We start from the raw sequence: 20,386 nt of genomic DNA on the forward strand, positions 1-20,386 counted from the left end.
AATATATAATGTATTATATATTATATATTATATATTATATAATATATATTATATATTATATATTATATATTATATATTATATAATAATAAAATATAATAATGGATAAATAAAAATTATAAATAATAAGCAATAAAATAAATAATAATGCATAAAAATAAATTAATAATGATGAATGAATATAAATAATATAATTATATAAACCATATCAATTTTGTATCATTACAAACTTTAATTAAAACCTGATTTTCCTCCAGGACAGCCCTGCCTGCACTGCCTGGCTCTGCCTCTGAGGACTGTGAGCACTGGAAATGGGAAGATCCCGAGTTTTTCCCTCCAACCACCGCGTGCTGCTGCTGCTGCTGCTGGCAGGGCTGAGCTGTGCCCAGTACGAGCCCTGGCCGTACCTGCCCGGCTACCCCGAGCCACCCCCCCAGGTGTTCCAGCCGCCCCAGAGAGCCCCAAACGTGCCCAAAATCCAGCTGAGGTTGGCGGGGCAGAAGAGGAAGCACAACGAGGGCAGGGTGGAGGTGTTCTACAGCGGAGAGTGGGGCACCGTGTGCGACGACGACTTCTCCATCCACGCCGCCAACGTGGTGTGCCGGGAGCTGGGCTACGTGGAGGCCGTGTCCTGGCTGCCCAGCTCCAAGTACGGCAAAGGAGAAGGTGAGAACATCTTGGAGCATGTGGGGAATGTTTCCATCTTCCAATAATCCCAATTTCAGTCTCACTGATGGTTTTTGGGTGTTTCTCTCTCGTGCCGGGAGCTGGGCTACGTGGAGGCCGTGTCCTGGCTGCCCAGCTCCAAGTACGGCAAAGGAGAAGGTGAGAACATCTTGGAGCATGTGGGGAATGTTTCCATCTTCCAATAATCCCAATTTCAGTCTCACTGATGGTTTTTGGGTGTTTCTCTCTCGTGCCGGGAGCTGGGCTACGTGGAGGCCGTGTCCTGGCTGCCCAGCTCCAAGTACGGCAAAGGAGAAGGTGAGAACATCTTGGAGCATGTGGGGAATGTTTCCAGCTCCCTGATTTTTGGTATTGATCATCAATGATCAGGCTCATTGATGGCTTTTCGTGTTGGTTTCTTGTGCTCTGCTCTGTGAGGTAAAAAAGGTGTTTAAGTGTTGGAAAGCATCCAAAGGATGGACACAGGGATAGGGAAGGGCCTGGAGCAGCTGAAGGACCTTGGATTGGGATCCCAGGGAATTGGGAGGGTCTTTCCATCTCCCAATAATCCCTGATTTCAGTCTCACTGATGGTTTTGTAGTGTTTCTCTCATGCTGGAGCTGGGCTATTTGGGGGCTGTGTCCTGGCTGCCCAGCTCCAAGTACGGCAAAGGAGAAGGTGAGGAGGTCTTGGAGCACTGTGAGGAATGTTTCCATCTTCCAATAATCCCAGTTTCAGTCTCACTGATGGTTTTTGGGTGTTTCTCTCTCATGCCGGGAGCTGGACTACGTGGAGGCCGTGTCCTGGCTGCCCAGCTCCAAGTACGGCAAAGGAGAAGGTGAGGAGATCTTGGAGCAATGTGGGAAATGTTTCCAGCTCCCAATAATTCCTAATTTCAGTTTAATTGGTTGTGTTGGAGTGTTTCTCTCTCGTGCTGGGAGCTGGGCTACGTGGAGGCCGTGTCCTGGCTGCCCAGCTCCAAGTACAGGAAAGGAGAAGGTGAGGAGATCTTGGAGCAATGTGGGAAATGTTTCCAGCTCCCAATAATTCCTAATTTCAGTTTAATTGGTGGTTTTGGGAGTTGGGCCGGGAGCTGGGCTACATGGAGGCCGTGTCCTGGCTGCCCAGCTCCAAGTATGGAATAGGAGAAGGTGAGGGGGTCTTGGAGCAGTGTGGGGAATGTTTCCAACTCTCAATAGTCCCTGATTTCAATTTAATTTATGGGGTTTGGGTGTTTCTCTCTTGTGCTGGCAGCTGGGCTACGTGGAGGCCGTGTCCTGGCTGCCCAGCTCCAAGTACAAGAAAGGAGAAGGTGAGGAGGTCTTGGAGCAGGGAAAGGACCTTTCCATCTCCCAGTAATCCCTAATTTCAGTCTCATTGATGGTTTTGGGGTGTTTCTCTCTTGGAGGCTGTGTCCTGGCTGCCCAGCTCCAAGTACGGGAAAGGAGAAGGTGAGAACATCTTGGAAAAGGGAGAGGGTCTTTCCATCTCCCAGAAAGAAATCCCTGATTTCAGTCTCACTGATGGTTTTGGGGTGTTTCTCTCTCATGCTGGAGTTGGGCTATGTGGAGGCCGTGTCCTGGCTGCCCAGCTCCGAGTACAGGAAAGGAGAAGGTGAGGAGATCTTGGAGCAATGTGGGGAATGTTTCCATCTCCCAAGAACCTCTGATTTTTGTTATTGATCATCAATGATCAGTCTCATTGATGGTTTTGAGTGTTGGTTTCTCACACTCTGCTCTGTGAGATAAAAAAGATGTTAAAGGGTTGAAAAGCATCCAAAGGATGGACACAGGGATGGAGAAGGGCTTGGAGCAGCTGAAGGACCTTGGATTGGGATCCCAGGTCTTTGGGAGGGCTTTGCCATCTCCCAATAATCCCTGATTTCAGTCTCACTGATGGTTTTTGGGGTGTTTCTCTCTCATGCCAGGAGCTGGGCTACGTGGAGGCCGTGTCCTGGCTGCCCAGCTCCAAGTACAGGAAAGGAGAAGGTGAGGAGGTCTTGGAAAAGGCAGAGGGTCTTTCCATCTCCCAGTAATCCCTAATTTCAGTTTAATTGATGGTTTTGAGGGTTGGTTTTTTGTACTGTGCTCTGCAAGGTAAAAAAATGTGTAAAGTGTTGGAAACATCCAAAGGATGGGCCCAGGGATGGAGAAGGGACTGAAGCAGCTGAAAGACCTTGGATTGGGATCCCAGGGCTTTGGGAGGGCTTTTCCATCTCCCAATAATCCCTGATTTCAGTCTCACTGATGGTTTTTGGGGTGTTTCTCTCTCATGATGGGAGCTGGGCTACGTGGAGGCCGTGTCCTGGCTGCCCAGCTCCGAGTATGGGAAAGGTGAAGGTGAGGAGATCTTGGAATAGGGAGAGGGTCTTTCCAGCTCCCAATAATCCCTGATTTCAGTCTCATTGATGGTTTTGAGTGTTGGTTTCTCATGCTCTGCTCTGTGAGGTAAAAAAGGTGTGAAAGTGTTGGAAAGCATCCAGAGGATGGACACAGGAATGGAGAAGGGCCTGGAGCAGCTGAAGGACCTTGGATTGGGATTTCAGAGGCTTCCCCGTTCCCCATAATCCCTAATTTCAGTTTAATTGGTGTTTTTCTATGTTCCTTTCTCAAGCTGTGCTCTGTGAGGTAAAAAATGTGTGAAATTATTGGAAAGCATCCAATGAATGGACACAGGGATGGGGAAGGGCCTGGAGCAGCTGAGGGACCTTGGATTGGGATCCCAGAGCACTGGGGGAGCCTCTCCAGCTCCCAAGAATCCCTAATTTCAGTCTTCCACATCCTTTCTCGCTCTCTGAACCTTGCACCTGGTGGAAATGTGGAAAATCCCACCCGAATCCCAAATATCTGCTGGGCAAACACTTGGAAAGGAGAATGTTTGTGTGTGACAGCTGGGAGTTCCTGAAATCACCAAATTTGTGAGGGAAAACTCAGAAATAATCCAGGAATAACAACGGATCTGTGTAATAACGGGCACCCCATGGGATTACTCGGGATTTGTTGGGATTTGGGATTGAATCTTGTCCTGCTGAGGATTTTTCCTGGAGCCTGGTGGATCCCACAGGGACGAAATTCCACTCAGGAGGCCGCAGGTGCTGTTTGGGTGGATTTGAGCAGTTTCTGAGTGCTCACACCTATAAATGTCCCATAAAAGAGCGAGTGGGGCCTGAGGGAAATTGCAAACCTGGAATGCGCTCCCAAAGTTGTGGATTTTGGCTCCGGAGGCAGAGTGGGAGATTTCCAAGCGAGGAAGAGGCCGTGACATTGGAAAACAAACCAGGCTGGCCATGGGGTCACACAGGAGGGAGAATTCCCAGGGAAATCCCAAATCCAGGGTCTGGGGGCTCTTCCCATTCTGGTTTTGAGGGGGTTCATTTCTGTATTAATTTATTATTTTAATATTTTAAATAAATTTAAATGCATTAACCTAATATATTATCTATAACATAATGAAATTATAATTTTATTATTAATTTAATATAACATAATATTATTTTAATTATTTATTTAATTATAGTGTTAATTTAATATATTAATGTAATAATATATGTAATAAATATATTAATTTAATATTCCCATATGGATTGGAAAAGCCATTGGGTCAGAGATTTTCCCAACATGACAACTTTCCTTTGGTGTTAAAATTTAATTAAATTAATATTTTAAAAGTTAAAATTTAAAGTTAATTAATTCAGTTAAGGGGTAATGATTTTATTTTGGTATTTAATGAGGATTCTTATGGTGCAGCATTTTGCCAAGGTGGAGCACGTTGAAATGTACACACACAATAGATCATGGATAGAATTTTACAGACTTTGCAAATTAGGATATTTAACAAAAATGTCTTAATGAGAGACTAGAATGAATAGCCTGATATTTTTTAATTTCAATTTTTAAAATTTATTTTGTTTTTATTGTATTTTTTATTGTCTTGGATGGGCTTAATCTTAGTTTATAAGATGTATTTTAGAGAGACTTTAGTTTTTTAGGGTAGGGTTTTTCTGCCTCTAACTGTGAGGCTTTTGGGATGTTTGGGTTTTTGGTTTAACAGAATATCAGGATTATGTGGGGTTATCAGACTGAAGGAATTACAAGTGTGCATGCTAGGAGCACTGAGAATACATAAAAGGTGCATAAAAAAAAGGTAAAAAATCATCACGGCATCAAGCTCATCAATCCTTGAGGTGCTGCTTTATTCACTTTGATTTTTCACATCTTGATTTTTCACAATGAGAATTTTCATCAGCATCCATGGAACAGCACAGGCCGGAGGTGGATTTTTATTCCCAAATGGATAAAGGACGGGAAAATCCACGGGCCAGAGCTTTTCCCAATCCATCAATCCTTGAGGTGCCGCTTTACTTTCCCACCACAATTTCACATCTTGATTTTCTCACCAAGAGTGAGAACCAAGCACTTCCCAGGCTTCCAGATTCAGGGAATCCAGCCCAGATTCCTCCTTTTGGAATCTCAGTTGTGTTTTCCCCCTTTTCCAGGGAAAATCTGGCTGGACAACGTGCTTTACTTGAGGTGCTGCTTTATTCACCTTGATTTTCACATCAAGAACGAGACTCAGCACTTCCTTGACTTCCAAGCAAGATTCCCTGGAATCCAGATTCAGGAAACCCAGCCCAGATTCCTCCTCTTGGAATCCCAGTTGTGGTTTTCCCATTCCAGGGAAGATCTGGCTGGACAACGTGCTCTGCTTGAGGTGCCGCTTTATTCACCTTGATTTTCACACCTTGATTTTTCCCACTGAGAATTTTCATCACTGATCCCCAGGGCAGCACAGGCTGGAGGTGGATTTTTATTCCCATATGGATAAAGGACAGGAAAATCCACAGGCCAGAGCTTTTCCCAATCCATCAATCCTTGAAGTGCCGCTTTACTTTCCCACCACGATTTCACATCTCGATTTTCTCACCAAGATGAGAACCAAGCACTTCCCTGGCTTCCAGATTCAGGGAATCCAGTCCAGATTCCTCCTTTTGGAATCCCGGTTGTTGTTTTTCCCATTCCAGGGAAGATTTGGCTGGACAATGTGCTCCGCTTGAGGTGCTGCTTTATTCACCTTGATTGCCACACCTCAGTTTTTCACACTGAGAATTTTCATCACTGATCCCCAGGGCAGCACAGGCTGGAGGTGGAATTTATTCCCATATGGATAAAGGACAGGAAAATCCACGGGCCAGAGATTTTCCCAATCCATCAATCCTTGAGGTGCAGCTTTACTTTCACACCAAGATTTCACATCTTGATTTTCTCACCAAGAGTGAGAACCAAGCACTTCCCTGGCTTCCAGATTCAGGGAATCCAGCCCAGATTCCTCCTGTTGGAATCTCAGCTGTGTTTTCCCCCTTTTCCAGGGAAAATCTGGCTGGACAGCCTGCTTTACTTGAGGTGCCGCTTTACTTTCACACCACGATTTCACATCTCGATTTTCTCACCAAGATGAGAACCAAGCACTTCCCTGGCTTCCAGATTCAGGGAATCCAGCCCAGATTCCTCCTTTTGGAATCCCGGTTGTTGTTTTTCCCATTCCAGGGAAGATTTGGCTGGACAATGTGCTCCGCTTGAGGTGCTGCTTTATTCACCTTGATTGCCACACCTCAGTTTTTCACACTGAGAATTTTCATCACTGATCCCCAGGGCATCACAGGCTGGAGGTGGATTTTTATTCCCAAAGAGATAAAGGACAGGAAAATCCACGGGCCAGAGCTTTTCCCAATCCATCAATCCTTGAGGTGCCGCTTTACTTTCCCACCAAGATTTCACATCTTGATTTTCTCACCAAGATGAGAACCAAGCACTTCCCTGGCTTCCAGATTCAGGGAATCCAGCCCAGATTCCTCCTGTTGGAATCTCAGCTGTGTTTTCCGCCTTTTCCAGGGAAAATCTGGCTGGACAACGTGCACTGCACGGGCAAGGAGAGCAGCCTGGCCGCCTGTGGCTCCAATGGGTGGGGCGTGAGCGACTGCAAACACACCGAGGACGTGGGCGTGGTGTGCAGCGAGAAGAGGATCCCTGGCTTCAAGTTTGACAACTCCCTGATTAACCAAATTGAGGTAATTGGGGTGAAAATGGTGATCCAAAGTGTCCCGAGGAGAGGGATGGTTGGAAGTGATGGAAATTGTTATTTATCGTGTGTTTATCCTGCATGTTTGTTCATATTATCCATTTATCTCATGTTTATCGCATATTTATTCATATTATCGATTTATCCCATATTTATTTCCAGTATTTATTCACCTTGATTTGCATACCAAGAATGAGACCCAGCATTTCCCTGACTTCCAGGGAAGATTCCCATATTTATTCGCCTTACCAATTTATCCTACATTTATTCACATTATCAACTTATCCTGTGTTTATACCACATTATCAATTTATCCCATATTTATTCCCATTGTCAATTTATCTAATGCTTATTCCTCATTATCTGTTTATCCCATATTTATCCCACCTATTTATTCCCATTATCAGTTTATCTCATATTAATTCCCATTATTAATTTGTCATGTTTTTTTATCCCACATTATCAGTTTATCCCATATTTATCCCACAAATTTATTCCCATTATCAATTCATCCCATATTAATTTCCATCATCAATTTGTCCCACATTTAGTCCCATTATCAATTTATCTCATGTTTATCCCTCATTATCAGTTTATCCTATATTTATCCCACATTATCAATTTATCCCTTATTTATCCCATCTATTTATTCACATTATCAACTTATCCCATATTTATTCCCATTATCAATTTACCTCATGTTTATCCTACCCATTTATTCACATTATCAATCTATCCCATATTAATTTCCATTATCAGTTTATCCCATATTTATTCTCATTATCAATTTATCTCATGTTTATCCCACATTATCAGTTTATCCTATATTTATCCCACATTATCAATTTATCCCTTATTTATTCCACCTATTTATTCACCTAATCAATTTATCCCATATTTTTCCCTCATTATCAATGCATCCCATATTTATCCCACTTATTTATTCCCATTATCAATTTATCCCATACTTATTCCTCCTATTTATTCCCATTATCAATTTATCCCATATTTATTGCAAATTATCAATTTATCCCTCATTTATCTCACCTATTTATTCACCCTATCAATTTATCCCATATTTATTCCTCCTATTTATTCCCATTATCAATTTATCCCATATTTATTCCCATTCTCAATTTATCTCATGTTTATCCCATAATTATTCACACGATCAATTTATCCCATATTGATCCCATCTCTGGGCTGGGCTGGAGAGACAAAATTCAGGTTTCAATTTCAGAAATTCAGATAAACAACAAGAATTCGAAACTTTTTACCATAAATTATTCAGGCTCCTCAATCACTTTTTTCAAACCTGAAACCTGTTCTGTTAATATTTCAAAGACTGAATTTAAAGAGAGAAAATCTGTGTTGTGCTCACAGAACTTCCTGATGTTTTTAGTTCTAATGGACAAAAATCCTGAATTTTCTCTCTTCTTTTACCACTGGGACCAGTTTGGAGCTCTCTGGGCTAATGGGGGCAGTGGGAAGGGTTGGATTTGGGGTGGAATAATTCCTGCAGCCACGCTGGATTTAAAGGGAAGATAGAAAGATATTTTTGTGTTGTTTGGATGAGCAATGATGGAGAAGCCATGATAAAAATATGGGAATATTTGTGGGAATGTGGGATTAGGGCTGGAAGTGGGGGAGTCGTGGGGAAGGTTCTGGGCTCTCACTGGGAGGCTGAGGGGGAGGTTTGGGGAAATGACAGAAATCCCATGGGATTTCTGCAGGATACAGAAATGCAGGAATGCTGGGCTGGAAGGGAGCTGGGATGGGGGGGAAAGGGATTTTTCAGAGGGAGAAAAAAGGATTTTGTTTTTCCTTTATCTCCTCAGCTTGGGGAGTCTGTGGTGCCTCAGGCACCTCTATTTTCTTGGATTTTTCGCTGTCTCAATTTCCTGGCTGCCCTTGGCCAAAATTTATGGAAAGACTTCCCCCCTATAAGGGTTTCCAGAGCTGCTTTTGAGCATCCAGGGAAAATCCAGGATGTGCTGCACATCCCAGTGTGGATGAACTCTGGAGTTTGTCTGTGAGCTGAAGGGGGAGGAAAGGGGAGGAAAGGGAAGGGAAGGGAAGGGAAGGGAAGGGAAGGGAAGGGAAGGGAAGGGAAGGGAAGGGAAGGGAAGGGAAGGGAAGGGAAGGGAAGGGAAGGGAAGGGAAGGGAAGGGAAGGGAAGGGAAGGGAAGGGAAGGGAAGGGAAGGGAAGGGAAGGGAAGGGAAGGGAAGGGAAGGGAAGGGAAGGGAAGGGAAGGGAAGGGAAGGGAAGGGAAGGGAAGGGAAGGGAAGGGAAGGGAAGGGAAGGGAAGGGAAGGGAAGGGAAGGGAAGGGAAGGGAAGAGGAAGGGAAGGGAAGGGAAGGGAAGGGAAGGGAAGGGAAGGGAAGGGAAGGGAAGGGAAGGGAAGGGAAGGGAAGGGAAGGGAAGGGAAGGGAAGGAAAGGAAAGGAAAGGAAAGGAAAGGAAAGGAAAGGAAAGGAAAGGAAAGGAAAGGAAAGGAAAGGAAAGGAAAGGAAAGGAAAGGAAAGGAAAGGAAAGGAAAGGAAAGGAAAGGAAAGGAAAGGAAAGGAAAGGAAAGGAAAGGAAAGGAAAGGAAAGGAAAGGAAAGGAAAAAGGGGGAAAGGGGAAAGGGGAAAGGGGAAAGGCTGCAGCTCCAGGATCTGAGCGATTCAATTCCTTTCCTCTCCCTGACCTCGCCTCCCCTGCCTCGGGAGGGATCATCCCCAGCTGCTCCATCAATGGCTCCCTTGTGTCCCAGCGAATGAGGTGGGAGCATGGAACACCAGGGGTGGCTTTGGCTCCTCTGAAGCCACAGAGAGACCTCAAAACACCTGGAAGAAAATCTGCTTTAGTCTAGACAGAGGTCACCTCACCCCGAGCTGCTCCAGGCATTAATCACGGCAGCTTTGGAGGGCTCTGCCTTTCCATGAGCTCAGCACGGGGCTGGGGGAGTGGAGCTCCTCAGATAATTGGGAATGAGCTCGGCTGCTGCTCTGGGGGTGCTGAAACTTCAGATGAATCATGAGACTGAAGTGATTCCTGCAGCAGAAGCCTCCAGATCAGCAGGAGGAGGGGATGGAAAAGTGGATTTATTTTTAAGGGGCTGTGCTGAGTAGGGTGGAAGTGCTGCATTTCCTGGGCAGTGGCTGCTGCACCCCCTGCTCGTCCCCTGCCTGCCTCACTCTGACAGAAGCAGGTTAAAATTAGAAATCAGGGAGAAAACCTTCCCTGAGAGGCCAGGGAGGGGCTGGAATGGAATTCCAGAGAAGCTGTGGCTGCCTCTGAACCCTTGGAAGTGCCCAAAACCAGGCTGGAGCAACCTGGGAATTGTCCCTGCCCATGGCAGGGGTGGCACTGGGTGACTTTGAGCTCCTTTCCCACCCAAAGCATTCCAGGATTCTGTCTCTCCCTAAATGATTTTGAGCTCCTTTCCCACCCAAATCGTTCCCAATTCTGTTTCTCCCTGAATGATTCTGAGCTCCTTTCCTACTAAATCATTCCACAATTCTGTTTTTCCCTGAATGGTTTTGAGCTCCTTTCCCACCCAAATCATTCCAGGATCAATGATTTTGAGCTCCTTTCCTACCAAACAATTCCAGGCTTCTGTTTCTCCCAGAATGATTTTCAGCTCCTTTCCCACCCAAACCCTTCCATGATTCTGTTTCTCCCTAAATTATTTTTGAGCTCCTTTCCTACCAAACCATTCCAGGATTCTGTTTCACCCTGAGTGATTTTGAGCTGCTTTCCTACCCAAATCATTCCAGGATTCTGTTTCTCCCTGAATAATTTCTGAGCTCCTTTCCTACCTAGACCATTCCAGGATTCTTTATCTTCCTAAATGATTTCAAGCTCCTTTCCCACCCAAACCATTCCAGGATTCTGTTTTTCCCTCAATGATTTTGAGCTCCTTTCCCACCAAAACCATTCTAGGACTCTGTTTCTCCCTAAATGATTTTGAGCTCTTTTCCTATGAAATCATTCCAGGATTCTGTCTCTCCCTGAATGATTTTCAGCTCCTTTCCTACCCAAACCATTCCAGGATTCTTTATCTCCCTGAATTATTTTAAGCTCCTTTTCCACCCAAATCATTCCACAATTCTGTTTTTCCCTAAATGATTCTGAGCTCCTTTCCTACCAAACCATTCCAGGATTCTGTTTCTCCCTGAATTTCACCGACCTTCCCACAGCACCACTGCTTCCATTCTGCAAAACCCAGCTGGTTTTTCCTCTCTCCCTATAAAATAAAATCCCTGGAGCTGCAGGGCTCCTTCCCTGCTGCTTTCCCTGAGCAGTTTCAGGGCTGGAGGTGAGGAGCTGGGATGTTTGGGATGCCATCGTGGCAGCTCCTTGCACTCACAACTGGCTGTCAAATGTTCCAGCTCCTTCCCCCTCTGAGTTTTGCCACTCTTATCGTTGCTTTATCTCCCCAGCAGCCAGTGGGGCACAGCTGGGGCTAAAAACAAGAAACAGGGTGACCCAGGGGGTCACAAACCTGAATTGGGGGGTTCAAAGCCTCCTGTGAAGGTGAGTTTGGAAGTTTTTGCCCTTCCCAATGCTGGGAATCGTGCAGGTCATTCCTCACATTCACCAGGGGAAACATCATCGCTTGTGAGCTCCTGGTTCCTGCTGCAGCCCAGAGCTTGTCCCAGTGATGTTTTCCCTTTGGAATGAGGGGTGAGGGGGCTGGAATTTCCTCTGAGCTCTGCTGTGGTCAGGAGTCTCCATCGGCTTTTGAGCTGACAGAGCAGAACCAGCGCAATCCCACCGGGGTTCCTGGGGGAACAGATCTGTCCGTTTGTCCTTCAGCTGCTGCTCAAGCCAGGCTGTGCTAAAACAGGCCTGGCTGGAGGTGCTAAACCGAGCCTGGGTGCTGGATCCTGCATTCCCACCCTGGCTGCGATTCCCAAATGGATCTGACTGTGCCCAGCCCGTGGATTAACAGGAGTGAGGGCGGATTTTGGTGCCCGTGATCCAAGGAACAGCTGGAGCTGGGCCAGGGGAGTTCAGTTGGATATTGGGAAAAGCTTCTTCACCTTGAGGGCACTTCCAGGGATCCAGGGGCAGCCACAGCTCCTCTGGGAATCCCATCCCAGCCCTCCCCTCCCTCAGAGCAGGAATTTCCCTCCCAATGCTGCACCTAAACCTCCCCTTTTCCAGTGGGAGCCATTCCCTGTGTCCTGTCCCAAATCCCTCTCCATGTTTCAGACACTGCAAGGCCACAGTGAGCTCACCCCAAAACTTCTGAACAATCCCAATTTTCCTCATTATTTAAAAAGTGTTAAAGCACCTTTGGTGCAGATTCCCTGGGGCTGGGAAGTGCTGGGAACATGGAAAACCAGGGAGGGGAATCCACCACAGTGACAGGGCCCTGCTTGGGGACGTTTTGCCCAAATCTGGCCTGGTGGCCCAGCTCTGCCCCACAGGGAGCCCCCACTCCCTCAGAGCAGCTCGATAACCCCTGAGCTGAGCTCGTTTTCATTGGACACCAGCTCAGCTCCACTTCCCAGTTTGGAAAAGCTGCGGATAAGTGGGAGAGGATGAGATTTTCCATGGCCATAAATCACCCAGCCATTCCATATGGATGTGCTCAGACAGATCCCTTCCCATCACAGCTCGTGTTTGTGGGGTTATGTCACACTTCTTCCCATCCCTGAGCCCTTCCATCCTCTTCCTGCTGGGAAGGGGCAGTGCTTGACCTCTGAAAGCTGGGAACATTTATTGCCAAGACACAACAAGGGCAGGAACACAGAATTAATTAAATTAAATCTGTGCAAAAGAGCTGCAAGCTCATTAAGCCCAACCTCTGAACAATCAGCACCTTCTCACCCAGGCCACCCCACTCTGTCCTTAGGAGAAGTTCAATATTTGAACAGAAAAATCATCTTTAAAGGCATTTTCAACCCAAACCCTGAAGTGTTTTGGGGGAGCGTGAATGGAGGGAGAGTGGTGATAAGGAGGAGGGAGACAGGCAGGAAGAGGTTAATGATTCTGGCAATGCCAGAATTCCATCCCTCCCTTGTTAAAATTCCTTTTTTTGCTGTTTTCCACTTCCAGTGCAGATTTTAGAGGATTTTTTGGGGGCTGATGGAGCTGCTGAAATCCAAATTCCCTGTGTGCTCCCCGAGCTGGGAATGCCATCCCTGCTCTCCCAACAGTGCCTGCAGTCACTCTGTGTTATCCCAACCCATTCCAGACCCACCTGCAGCTGCTTTCCTGCCCTTTCCAGCCATTTCAAGGCCACAGTGGCTGATTCCTACCTTAATATATTCCTTAAATCAATGCACCAGAGGGATTTTATTGAATGCCCGCCCCAAAACATCCTGAACAAAATATTTGCTGTCCACCTCCTTCCTCTGCGTGCGCCCACACAGCCTTCAAACAGGCCAGGCTCTAAATATATCGAATTTCTGCAGCTCCCAAATAGCTCTGGTACCTGAGGCCAGCCCAGGGCTTTGGCCAGACGGTGGCCAGACAGGTCTGGCTGCTATTTTTGGCTTTCATTTCCCCTCTGGGTACTTGTGAGGCAGAAAAATCTCCCTTCAAAGCCCGGTGCCTCAAAGGCTTTGGTTGTGCTGGGTTAAAAGGGGGCTCAGCCGTGGCTGGAAGTGCCCAGGGCTTGGCTGGATGGGGTTTGGAGCAGCCTGGAGTGGTGGGAGGTGTCCCAGGGTGGGATGAGATGGGGTTGGGGTTCCTTCCAACATGAACCATCCCATGATTCTGGTTAATTCCATTAATTATTGGAATTAATGTGTTTAATATTAAGGATTTAATGAGGATTTTTAAGGGGGGGTTTGCAGTCAAACCAGGCTCTGCGTGAGGCCAAACTGAGCTGGGGTTGCAGGAAGGAAGGGGGACAAGTTTGTGCCTTGTAAATCTCCCCTTTCAGGATATCTCTGGTTGGAAGGAACCCCTAAGGATCATCGAGTCCAACTCCCTGCTCCTCGCAGTGCTCAACAATGACACCTCAGAATATTTAATTAAAGAAAATGCTGTACAGGACCTGGAAAAAAAAATCTACATATTTTCCTTCTCCAAACACTAAAATAGGTGCAAGAGTTTCAATTCTCTTTTTCACTCAGCACTACTGAGATTGAAGCACCTGAAGCTCTGTCCTCAGAGGAAAATTATTCTACAACAAAAAAGGGAATGGCAATCTCTGCCATTTACATTTTTAGATTATTACAACCTTTTTGTTGTAATTTTCCAGCTTTTTGCCATGAAAATCCGTGGAATCTCTGTCCCCACTGTGGGGATTTGTCACACAGGTCACCCCCAGCCCATCTGTGCCTGCTGCAGCCCTCAGTGTTTAATTAGAAAAGTTTTATTTGCTTGTTTGTTGTGACAACAGGGTTTGAGTTTCCCCTTGCTGTAAATGTTTAATCCTCCAAACCAAAGCCCAAGTGCAGCAAAATTCTGCTGCTTTGTGTGTCTGGGAGGGTCTCCAGCATCTCTTCACCTCAGGAAAATGTTAATTAACCTGATTTTGGGGTGATCCACCACGTTTTAGTACTGTGTGAGTGTGATCATTTGCCTCAGTGGCTCTTTTGTGGCAGGTCAGGGTGCTGGAATCAGGGACTCATGGAAGGATTTGTGTTGGAAAGGCCTTTAAAGATGATTTTTTTGTTCAAATATTGAACTTCTCCTAAGGACAGAGTGGGGTGGCCTGGGTGAGAAGGTGCTGATTGTTCAGAGGTTGGGCTTAATGAGCTTGGAGCTCTTTTGCACAGATTTAATTTAATTAATTCTGTGTTCCTGACCTTGTTGTGCCTTGGCAATAAATGTTCCCAGCTTTCAGTGCCTGATCCAAACACTTGGAGGCAGCTCAGCAGGAAGGACACAGGGGATGACAAAGGGAATGACAAAGCTTGGCCCACCAGGAGCCCCCAGCCCTGGGGCTGCCAGGACAAAGCCGTGTCCTCCCTAAGCTGGGCCTGGCCTGAGCTCAGCCTGCCCTGAGCTGAGCCTGCCCTGAGCTGAGCCTGTCCTAAACTGGGCCTGCCCTAAACTGGGTCTGCCCTAAACTGGGCCTGTCCTAAACTGGGCCTGCCCTGAGCTGCGCCTGCCCTAAATTGGGCCTGCCCTAAACTGAGCCTGTCCTAAACTGAGCCTGTCCTGAGCTGGGCCTGCCCTAAACTGAGCCTGTCCTAAGCTGGGCCTGCCCTAAACTGGGCCTCTCCTGAGCTGGGCATGCCCTGAGTTGAGCCTGCCCTAAGCTGGGCCTGCCCTAAACTGAGCCTGCCCTAAACTGAGCCAGCCCTAAACTGGGCCAGTCCTAAACTGGGCCTGTTGTGAGCTGGGCCTGCCCTAAACTGGGCCTGCCTAAACTGGGCCTGCCTAAACTGGGCCTGCCCTAAACTGGGCCTGCCCTAAGCTGGGCCTTCCCTGAGCTGGGCCTGCCCTAAACTGGGCCTGCCCTAAACTGGGCCTTCCCTGAGCTAAGCCTGCCCTAAACTGGGCCTGCCCTAAACTGAGCCTGTCCTAAACTGAGCCTGTCCTAAACTGAGCCTGCCCTAAACTGGGCCTGTCCTTAGCTGGGCCTGCCCTAAACTGGGCCTGCCCTAAGCTGGGCCTGCCCTAAACTGAGCCTGTCCTAAACTGAGCCTGTCCTAAACTGAGCCTGCCCTAAACTGGGCCTGTCCTTAGCTGGGCCTGCCCTAAACTGGGCCTGCCCTAAGCTGGGCCTGCCCTAAACTGAGCCTGTCCTAAACTGGGCCTACCCTAAACTGAGCCTGTCCTAAACTGGTCCTGCCCTAAGCTGGGCCTACCCTAAGCTGAGCCTGCCTGTGCCAAAGCCTCTCCAGGCCCCCCTGCTCTGCCCTGTCCCCTCCCTGGTGTCCCCAGCCATTCCCAGGGCTGTCCCCTCTCTCTGCCCAGGCTCCACGGAGCCTTTCCCAGCCCAGCCAGGCTTTTGGCAGCCCAAATCTGGGCTGGGTTTGCTCCTGGCCCCTAAGCCTGGCTCAGACTCTGCTCCCTCACCCTTTTGTGCAGCCCCAGCCCAGCTCTGTCCCCAGGCACTGCTGTCCCCCAGCTTTGTCCCATCCTGCCGTGTTTATTTAACAGCCAGGACCTTGGGGTGACTCAGAGGCTCAGCTCCAGATGTTGAAACCCAAACAGATCCCACCCGTTTCAATGCATGTGAAGGAAAAACTCTTTTTCCTCTGGTGGCTGAGGTTTTAGTGGAAGTGAAGGTTTTTATGGTGGACAAAGTCCCTGTGGGAAGATTTTTGTGTTGTGTTGTGGATTGGAGGAAAAAAACCAATTTCTTGTTGAAGTTTCAGCCTTAATTTCTGATTGGAAGCTGAGAAATCCTGGAGCTCAGCTGGGAGTGAAAAAGGATTTCACTATTATTATATTATTAAAACCGATTTATATAATTTTTATTTAAGGGGCAGTGGAATAGGTTAGGCTCAGGGAAGGAAAGAGGAGTTTGAGGGGATCATGGAGCTCTTAAAGCAGGAGAGGAATGAAAATGGAAATGAAAAAGTCCAAGGGCAGAGCAGAGAGAAATCCAAACTCCAGAGTGATTCAGCACCAGGGCAGTGTCTGAGCCTGGGATTTCGAGGAACAGGATCCTCTCCTTGGACTGATTCCTGAGCATCCTCAGGGCCCTTCAAAAGGAAAGGGAACAGCTGGGTTTGGGCACAGAGAGGACCCCAAAAAACCCATCCTGGGCATCACCCACAGCACAAAGCCCGTGGCACACGGCACAGGGAACGTTCCCAAAGCTGGGTGGGATTTTGCCGCGGATCCGGAGCCGTGGGGAAGCGCTTGGTTCAGAGGGTGGAAACAAAAGCAGTCGAGACTCATGTGAAAAGTTTTCCGAGCCAGGAATCCTTTTGTGAGGGTTCAAAACAAACCCTTTTCCCTGGGCTGGCCCCGGCTGTGTGTCCCTGGTTTCGTAACAGAGCTGCAGCTTCTGCCAGGGCTTTTGTGTCCCACTGGGGAGGAGCAGCTCTGGGGCCCTGGACGTGGCTCCTGGCAAGGAAGGGATGAACAGAGAGAAACACGGCCCTGCATGGAAGAGTTTCACACGTTTTCCCCTCATTTTTCACTCATTTGTGTTGTAGGATGCTGGAAGTCCCAGCTGAGATCGTAGAATCCTGCAATGGTTTGATTGGGAAGGGAGCTTAAATCCCATCCCCAGGGACACCTCAGATTGTCCCAGGTGCTCCAACCTCTCCTTGGGCACTTCCAGGGATCCAGGGGCAGCCACAGCTGCTCTGAGAATTCCATCCCAGCCCTGGGAATTCCATCCCAGCCCTGGAAATTCCATCCCAGCCCTGGGAATCCCATCCCAGCCTTGGGAATTCCATCCCAGCCTTGGGAATTCCATCCCAGCCCTGGAAATTCCATCCCAGCCCTGGGAATCCCATCCCAGCCCTGGAAATTCCATCCCAGCCCTGGGAATCCCATCCCAGCCCTGGAAATCCCATCCCAGCCCTGGGAATCCCATCCCAGCCCTGGGAATTCCATCCCAGCCTTGGGAATTCCATCCCAGCCCTGGGAATTCCATCCCAGCCCTTTCCTCCCATCCTATGCCTGCCCTCTTCCTATTCCAAACCATTTCCCCCATCCTGTCCTTCTCCCCCTTTCCCAAATCCCTCTCCATCACATCTCTGCCACCCTCCATGGTTTAGGGTTCAGCTTTCTCTCGATCCCAGAGTTTTCCTCGTGGTGGGACCGCTCTCCACGTGTCCCTGGAGCACAGAGAAGGGGATTTTAGGAATCTGCTTTATCCATTAGGTGTTGTTTGCTCCCAGTTTTTCTCTGGGATCTGTTTTCCCCATCAGCCCAGCTGCTGTTGGAGGATAAACCATTTCTGCCTGCATTTGCATTATTGAACAGCCCTGCTGTAACAAAACCTCTGCAGCCAAAGGAAACCATTCCAACCCCAAAGAATTATTGGGAAAAAAGCTCCCAAAGGAAACCATTCCAACCCCAAAGAATTATTGGGAAAAAAGCTCCCAAAGGAAACCATTCCAACCCCAAAGAATTATTGGGAAAAAAGCTCCCAAAGGAAACCATTCCAACCCCAAAGAATTATTGGGAAAAAAGCTCCCAAAGGAAACCATTCCAACCCCAAAGAATTATTGGGAAAAAAGCTCCCAAAGGAAACCATTCCAACCCCAAAGAATTATTGGGAAAAAAGCTCCCAAAGGAAACCATTCCAACCCCAAAGAATTATTGGGAAAAAGCTCCTGGCAGCCCTGTCTCATGGAGAACCCTCAGTGTGCTTATTCTGATCCTTTGTTCTTGAATTTTCCAATACAAAGCTGAGCTCTGCAGTGGCTTGAATTCCTCTCTGAGGTTTTGCTCTTTGTTCAGAGCCGAGCAAACCCTTGAGTTGCTCCATCAAAAATTCCCTGCTCTAAACCAGCTCTGGAAGGGAAAAGGGGACAGGATTTGGGTTGGTTTTGCTCCCAGGCAAAATTTCCTGAGCTCCAGAGCTCGAAACCAGCTCTGGGAGGGAAAAGGAGATGGGATTAGGGTTAGTTTTGTTCTCAGACAAAATTTCCTGAGTTTCAGAACTCTGGAAGGGAAAAGGGGATGGGATTGGGGTTGGTTTTGCTCCCATAAAAAATTCCAGAATTCCCTGCTCTAAACCAGGTCCGGAAGGGAAAAGGGGATGGGACTGGGGTTGGTTTTGCTCCCAGAAAAAAATTCCTGAGCTCCAGAGCTCTAAACCAGCCCTGGAAGGGAAAAGGAAATGGGACTGGGGTTGGTTTTCTCCCAGACAAAATTCCAAAATTCCCTGCTCTAAACCAGCTCTGGGAAGAAAAAGGGGATGGGATTGGGGTTGGTTTCATACCCAGACAAAATTTCCTGAGTTCTAGAGCTCTAAACCAGCTCTGGAAGGGAAAAGGGGATGGGACTGGGGTTGATTTTGCTCCCATACAAAATTCCAAAATTCCCTGCTCTAAACCAGCTCTGGGAAGAAAAATGGGAAGAGATTGGAGTTGGTTTTGCTCCCAGACAAAATTTCCCAAGCTTCAGAGCTCTAAACCAGCTCTGGAAGGGAAAAGGGGCTGGTTGGTTTTGCTCCCATACAAAATTCCAAAATTCCCTGCTCTAAACCAGCTCTGGAAGGGAAAAGGGGATGGGAGTGGGGTTGGTTTTGCTCTCAGACAGACCCTAAAAATGTCACTGTGGCCTGTTGGAGCTATCAGGAGATGAATTCCCTCCAGGAATGAAATGTTGCCTCATTTTTTGCTGCTTTGCTCATTTTTTTTTTTTGTCCTCCTTGGCAAACGCAGGCCAGAAAAAAAAAAAAAAAAACTATGACAAAAGGGTTGGATGCACTAAACACAATCCCAGGCTGGAGCAGGATTTCTTTTCGTGTCTGAGTCAGCATCTCTGGGGGAGAGGGATGAGATGGGAGAGCTTTGTCCAGAGCCTGAGGTGGCACATTGGACCTGGGAGTGTTTTCCCAAATCCAAGAGCAAGAAATTCCATTTATACCTTATTTTTCACTGCTATAAAAAAAAAAAAAAAAGGGGCCAGCCCAGTCAGGAGGAAAGAAATGTCCAAATACCCAGCCTGGAAGGGGGAAACCCAGGACTTTGAAATCCTGGAGGGGGAAATCCTGAGATCTTGAGTGCTGGAGTGAGAAATACAGGGATTTTAAATTCTAGAATGGGAAATATGGGGATTTTGAGTGCTGGAATGGGAAATACAGGGATTTTGAGTGCTGGAATGGGGGATACTCAAGTGCTTGAGTGGGAAATACAGGGATCTTGAGTCCTGGAATGGGTAATACAGGGATCTTGAGTCCTGGAATGGGAAATACAGGGATCTTGAGTTCTGGAGTCATGGATAGCCTACTCCTGCTGTGCTCAGAGCTCTTCTGGAAACAGCTGGAACAACTTCTTTTGATTTGTTAAGCTGCAGAAATAATTGCAAAAATAACAGGCAAATCCCAAAGTAACTGCCAGCATTCCCAAGCTTCCCATTTTTAAAAGCTTTTGGGGTTTTTTGCCTCATTGTGACTTTTCTCCTTCTCAGCCTCACTGGGCTCTTTTCATTCTCTGCCTGATGCTCTGATACCATAAATCCCAGCAAGGCCTTCCCAGATCCATCCAGGGTTTTGGAATATTAAAATCCACCCTCTGGCTTGGAGAATCCATGAGGTGGAGGCGCCTGGAAGGTGCAGGAATGCAGCAGGGAGGGATTGTTCCTTGTCACCCTGCTCAGTGCTCTCCCCTCAGCCTCTGGCATCCAGGGACAGGCTGGGTGTGTTGGGATTCGGGAACAGAGCTCCAGCCTGGCTGGAGGAGTGGGAAGGAAAAGGAAATCCCAAAACCCAAATATTCTCGATGAGAACGTGGCTGCTTTAGGGGTTCTGTTGTTCCCTGCTGCAGGGGAATCCTCAGGAGGAGGCTGGAGCTGACTCCTCAGGATCCTGGATAGGATTCCCTGGTTTTTTGACCTTTGAAGAAGCACTTCGCTCTCTCTGAACCTGATTCCTGCACAGGAGGAGGTTTGAGTTGAATCCTCAAGATCCTGGATAGGATTCCCTGAATTTTTGGCCTTTGAAGAAGCACTTTGCTCTCTCTGAACCCAATTCCTGCACAGGAGGAGGTTTGAGCTGAATCCTCAGGATCCTGGATAGGATTCCCTGGTTTTTTGGCCTTTGAAGAAGCACTTCGCTCT

The 20,386-nt window shown here is 47.5% G+C and overlaps 1 protein-coding gene across 5 annotated transcripts in view; it reads left to right on the top strand.

Annotated features, from left to right (window-relative positions):
* The first annotated feature begins 309 nt into the window (after positions 1-309).
* The window catches only part of LOXL2 (lysyl oxidase like 2), a 64,377-nt gene continuing 44,300 nt past the window's right edge, over positions 310-20,386 (top strand). For 3 of the 5 annotated variants that reach the window (XR_009420196.1, XR_009420197.1, XM_059490703.1), the window contains exons 1-2: positions 310-664; positions 6,553-6,728. Coding sequence is in view for 1 of the 5 variants with exons in the window: in XM_059490703.1 (XP_059346686.1) it covers positions 310-664; positions 6,553-6,728 (531 nt within the window). In the remaining 4 variants the exon portion in view is untranslated. Of the gene's footprint in view, positions 665-920; positions 983-1,466; positions 1,503-6,552; positions 6,729-20,386 lie in introns of those variants that run through there. The other 2 variants (XM_059490705.1, XM_059490704.1) reach the window with 2 other exon arrangements.

The sequence above is a fragment of the Ammospiza nelsoni genome, chromosome 30 (genome assembly GCF_027579445.1).
Source record: "Ammospiza nelsoni isolate bAmmNel1 chromosome 30, bAmmNel1.pri, whole genome shotgun sequence".
In the NCBI taxonomy this organism is placed as follows: Eukaryota; Metazoa; Chordata; class Aves; order Passeriformes; family Passerellidae; genus Ammospiza; species Ammospiza nelsoni.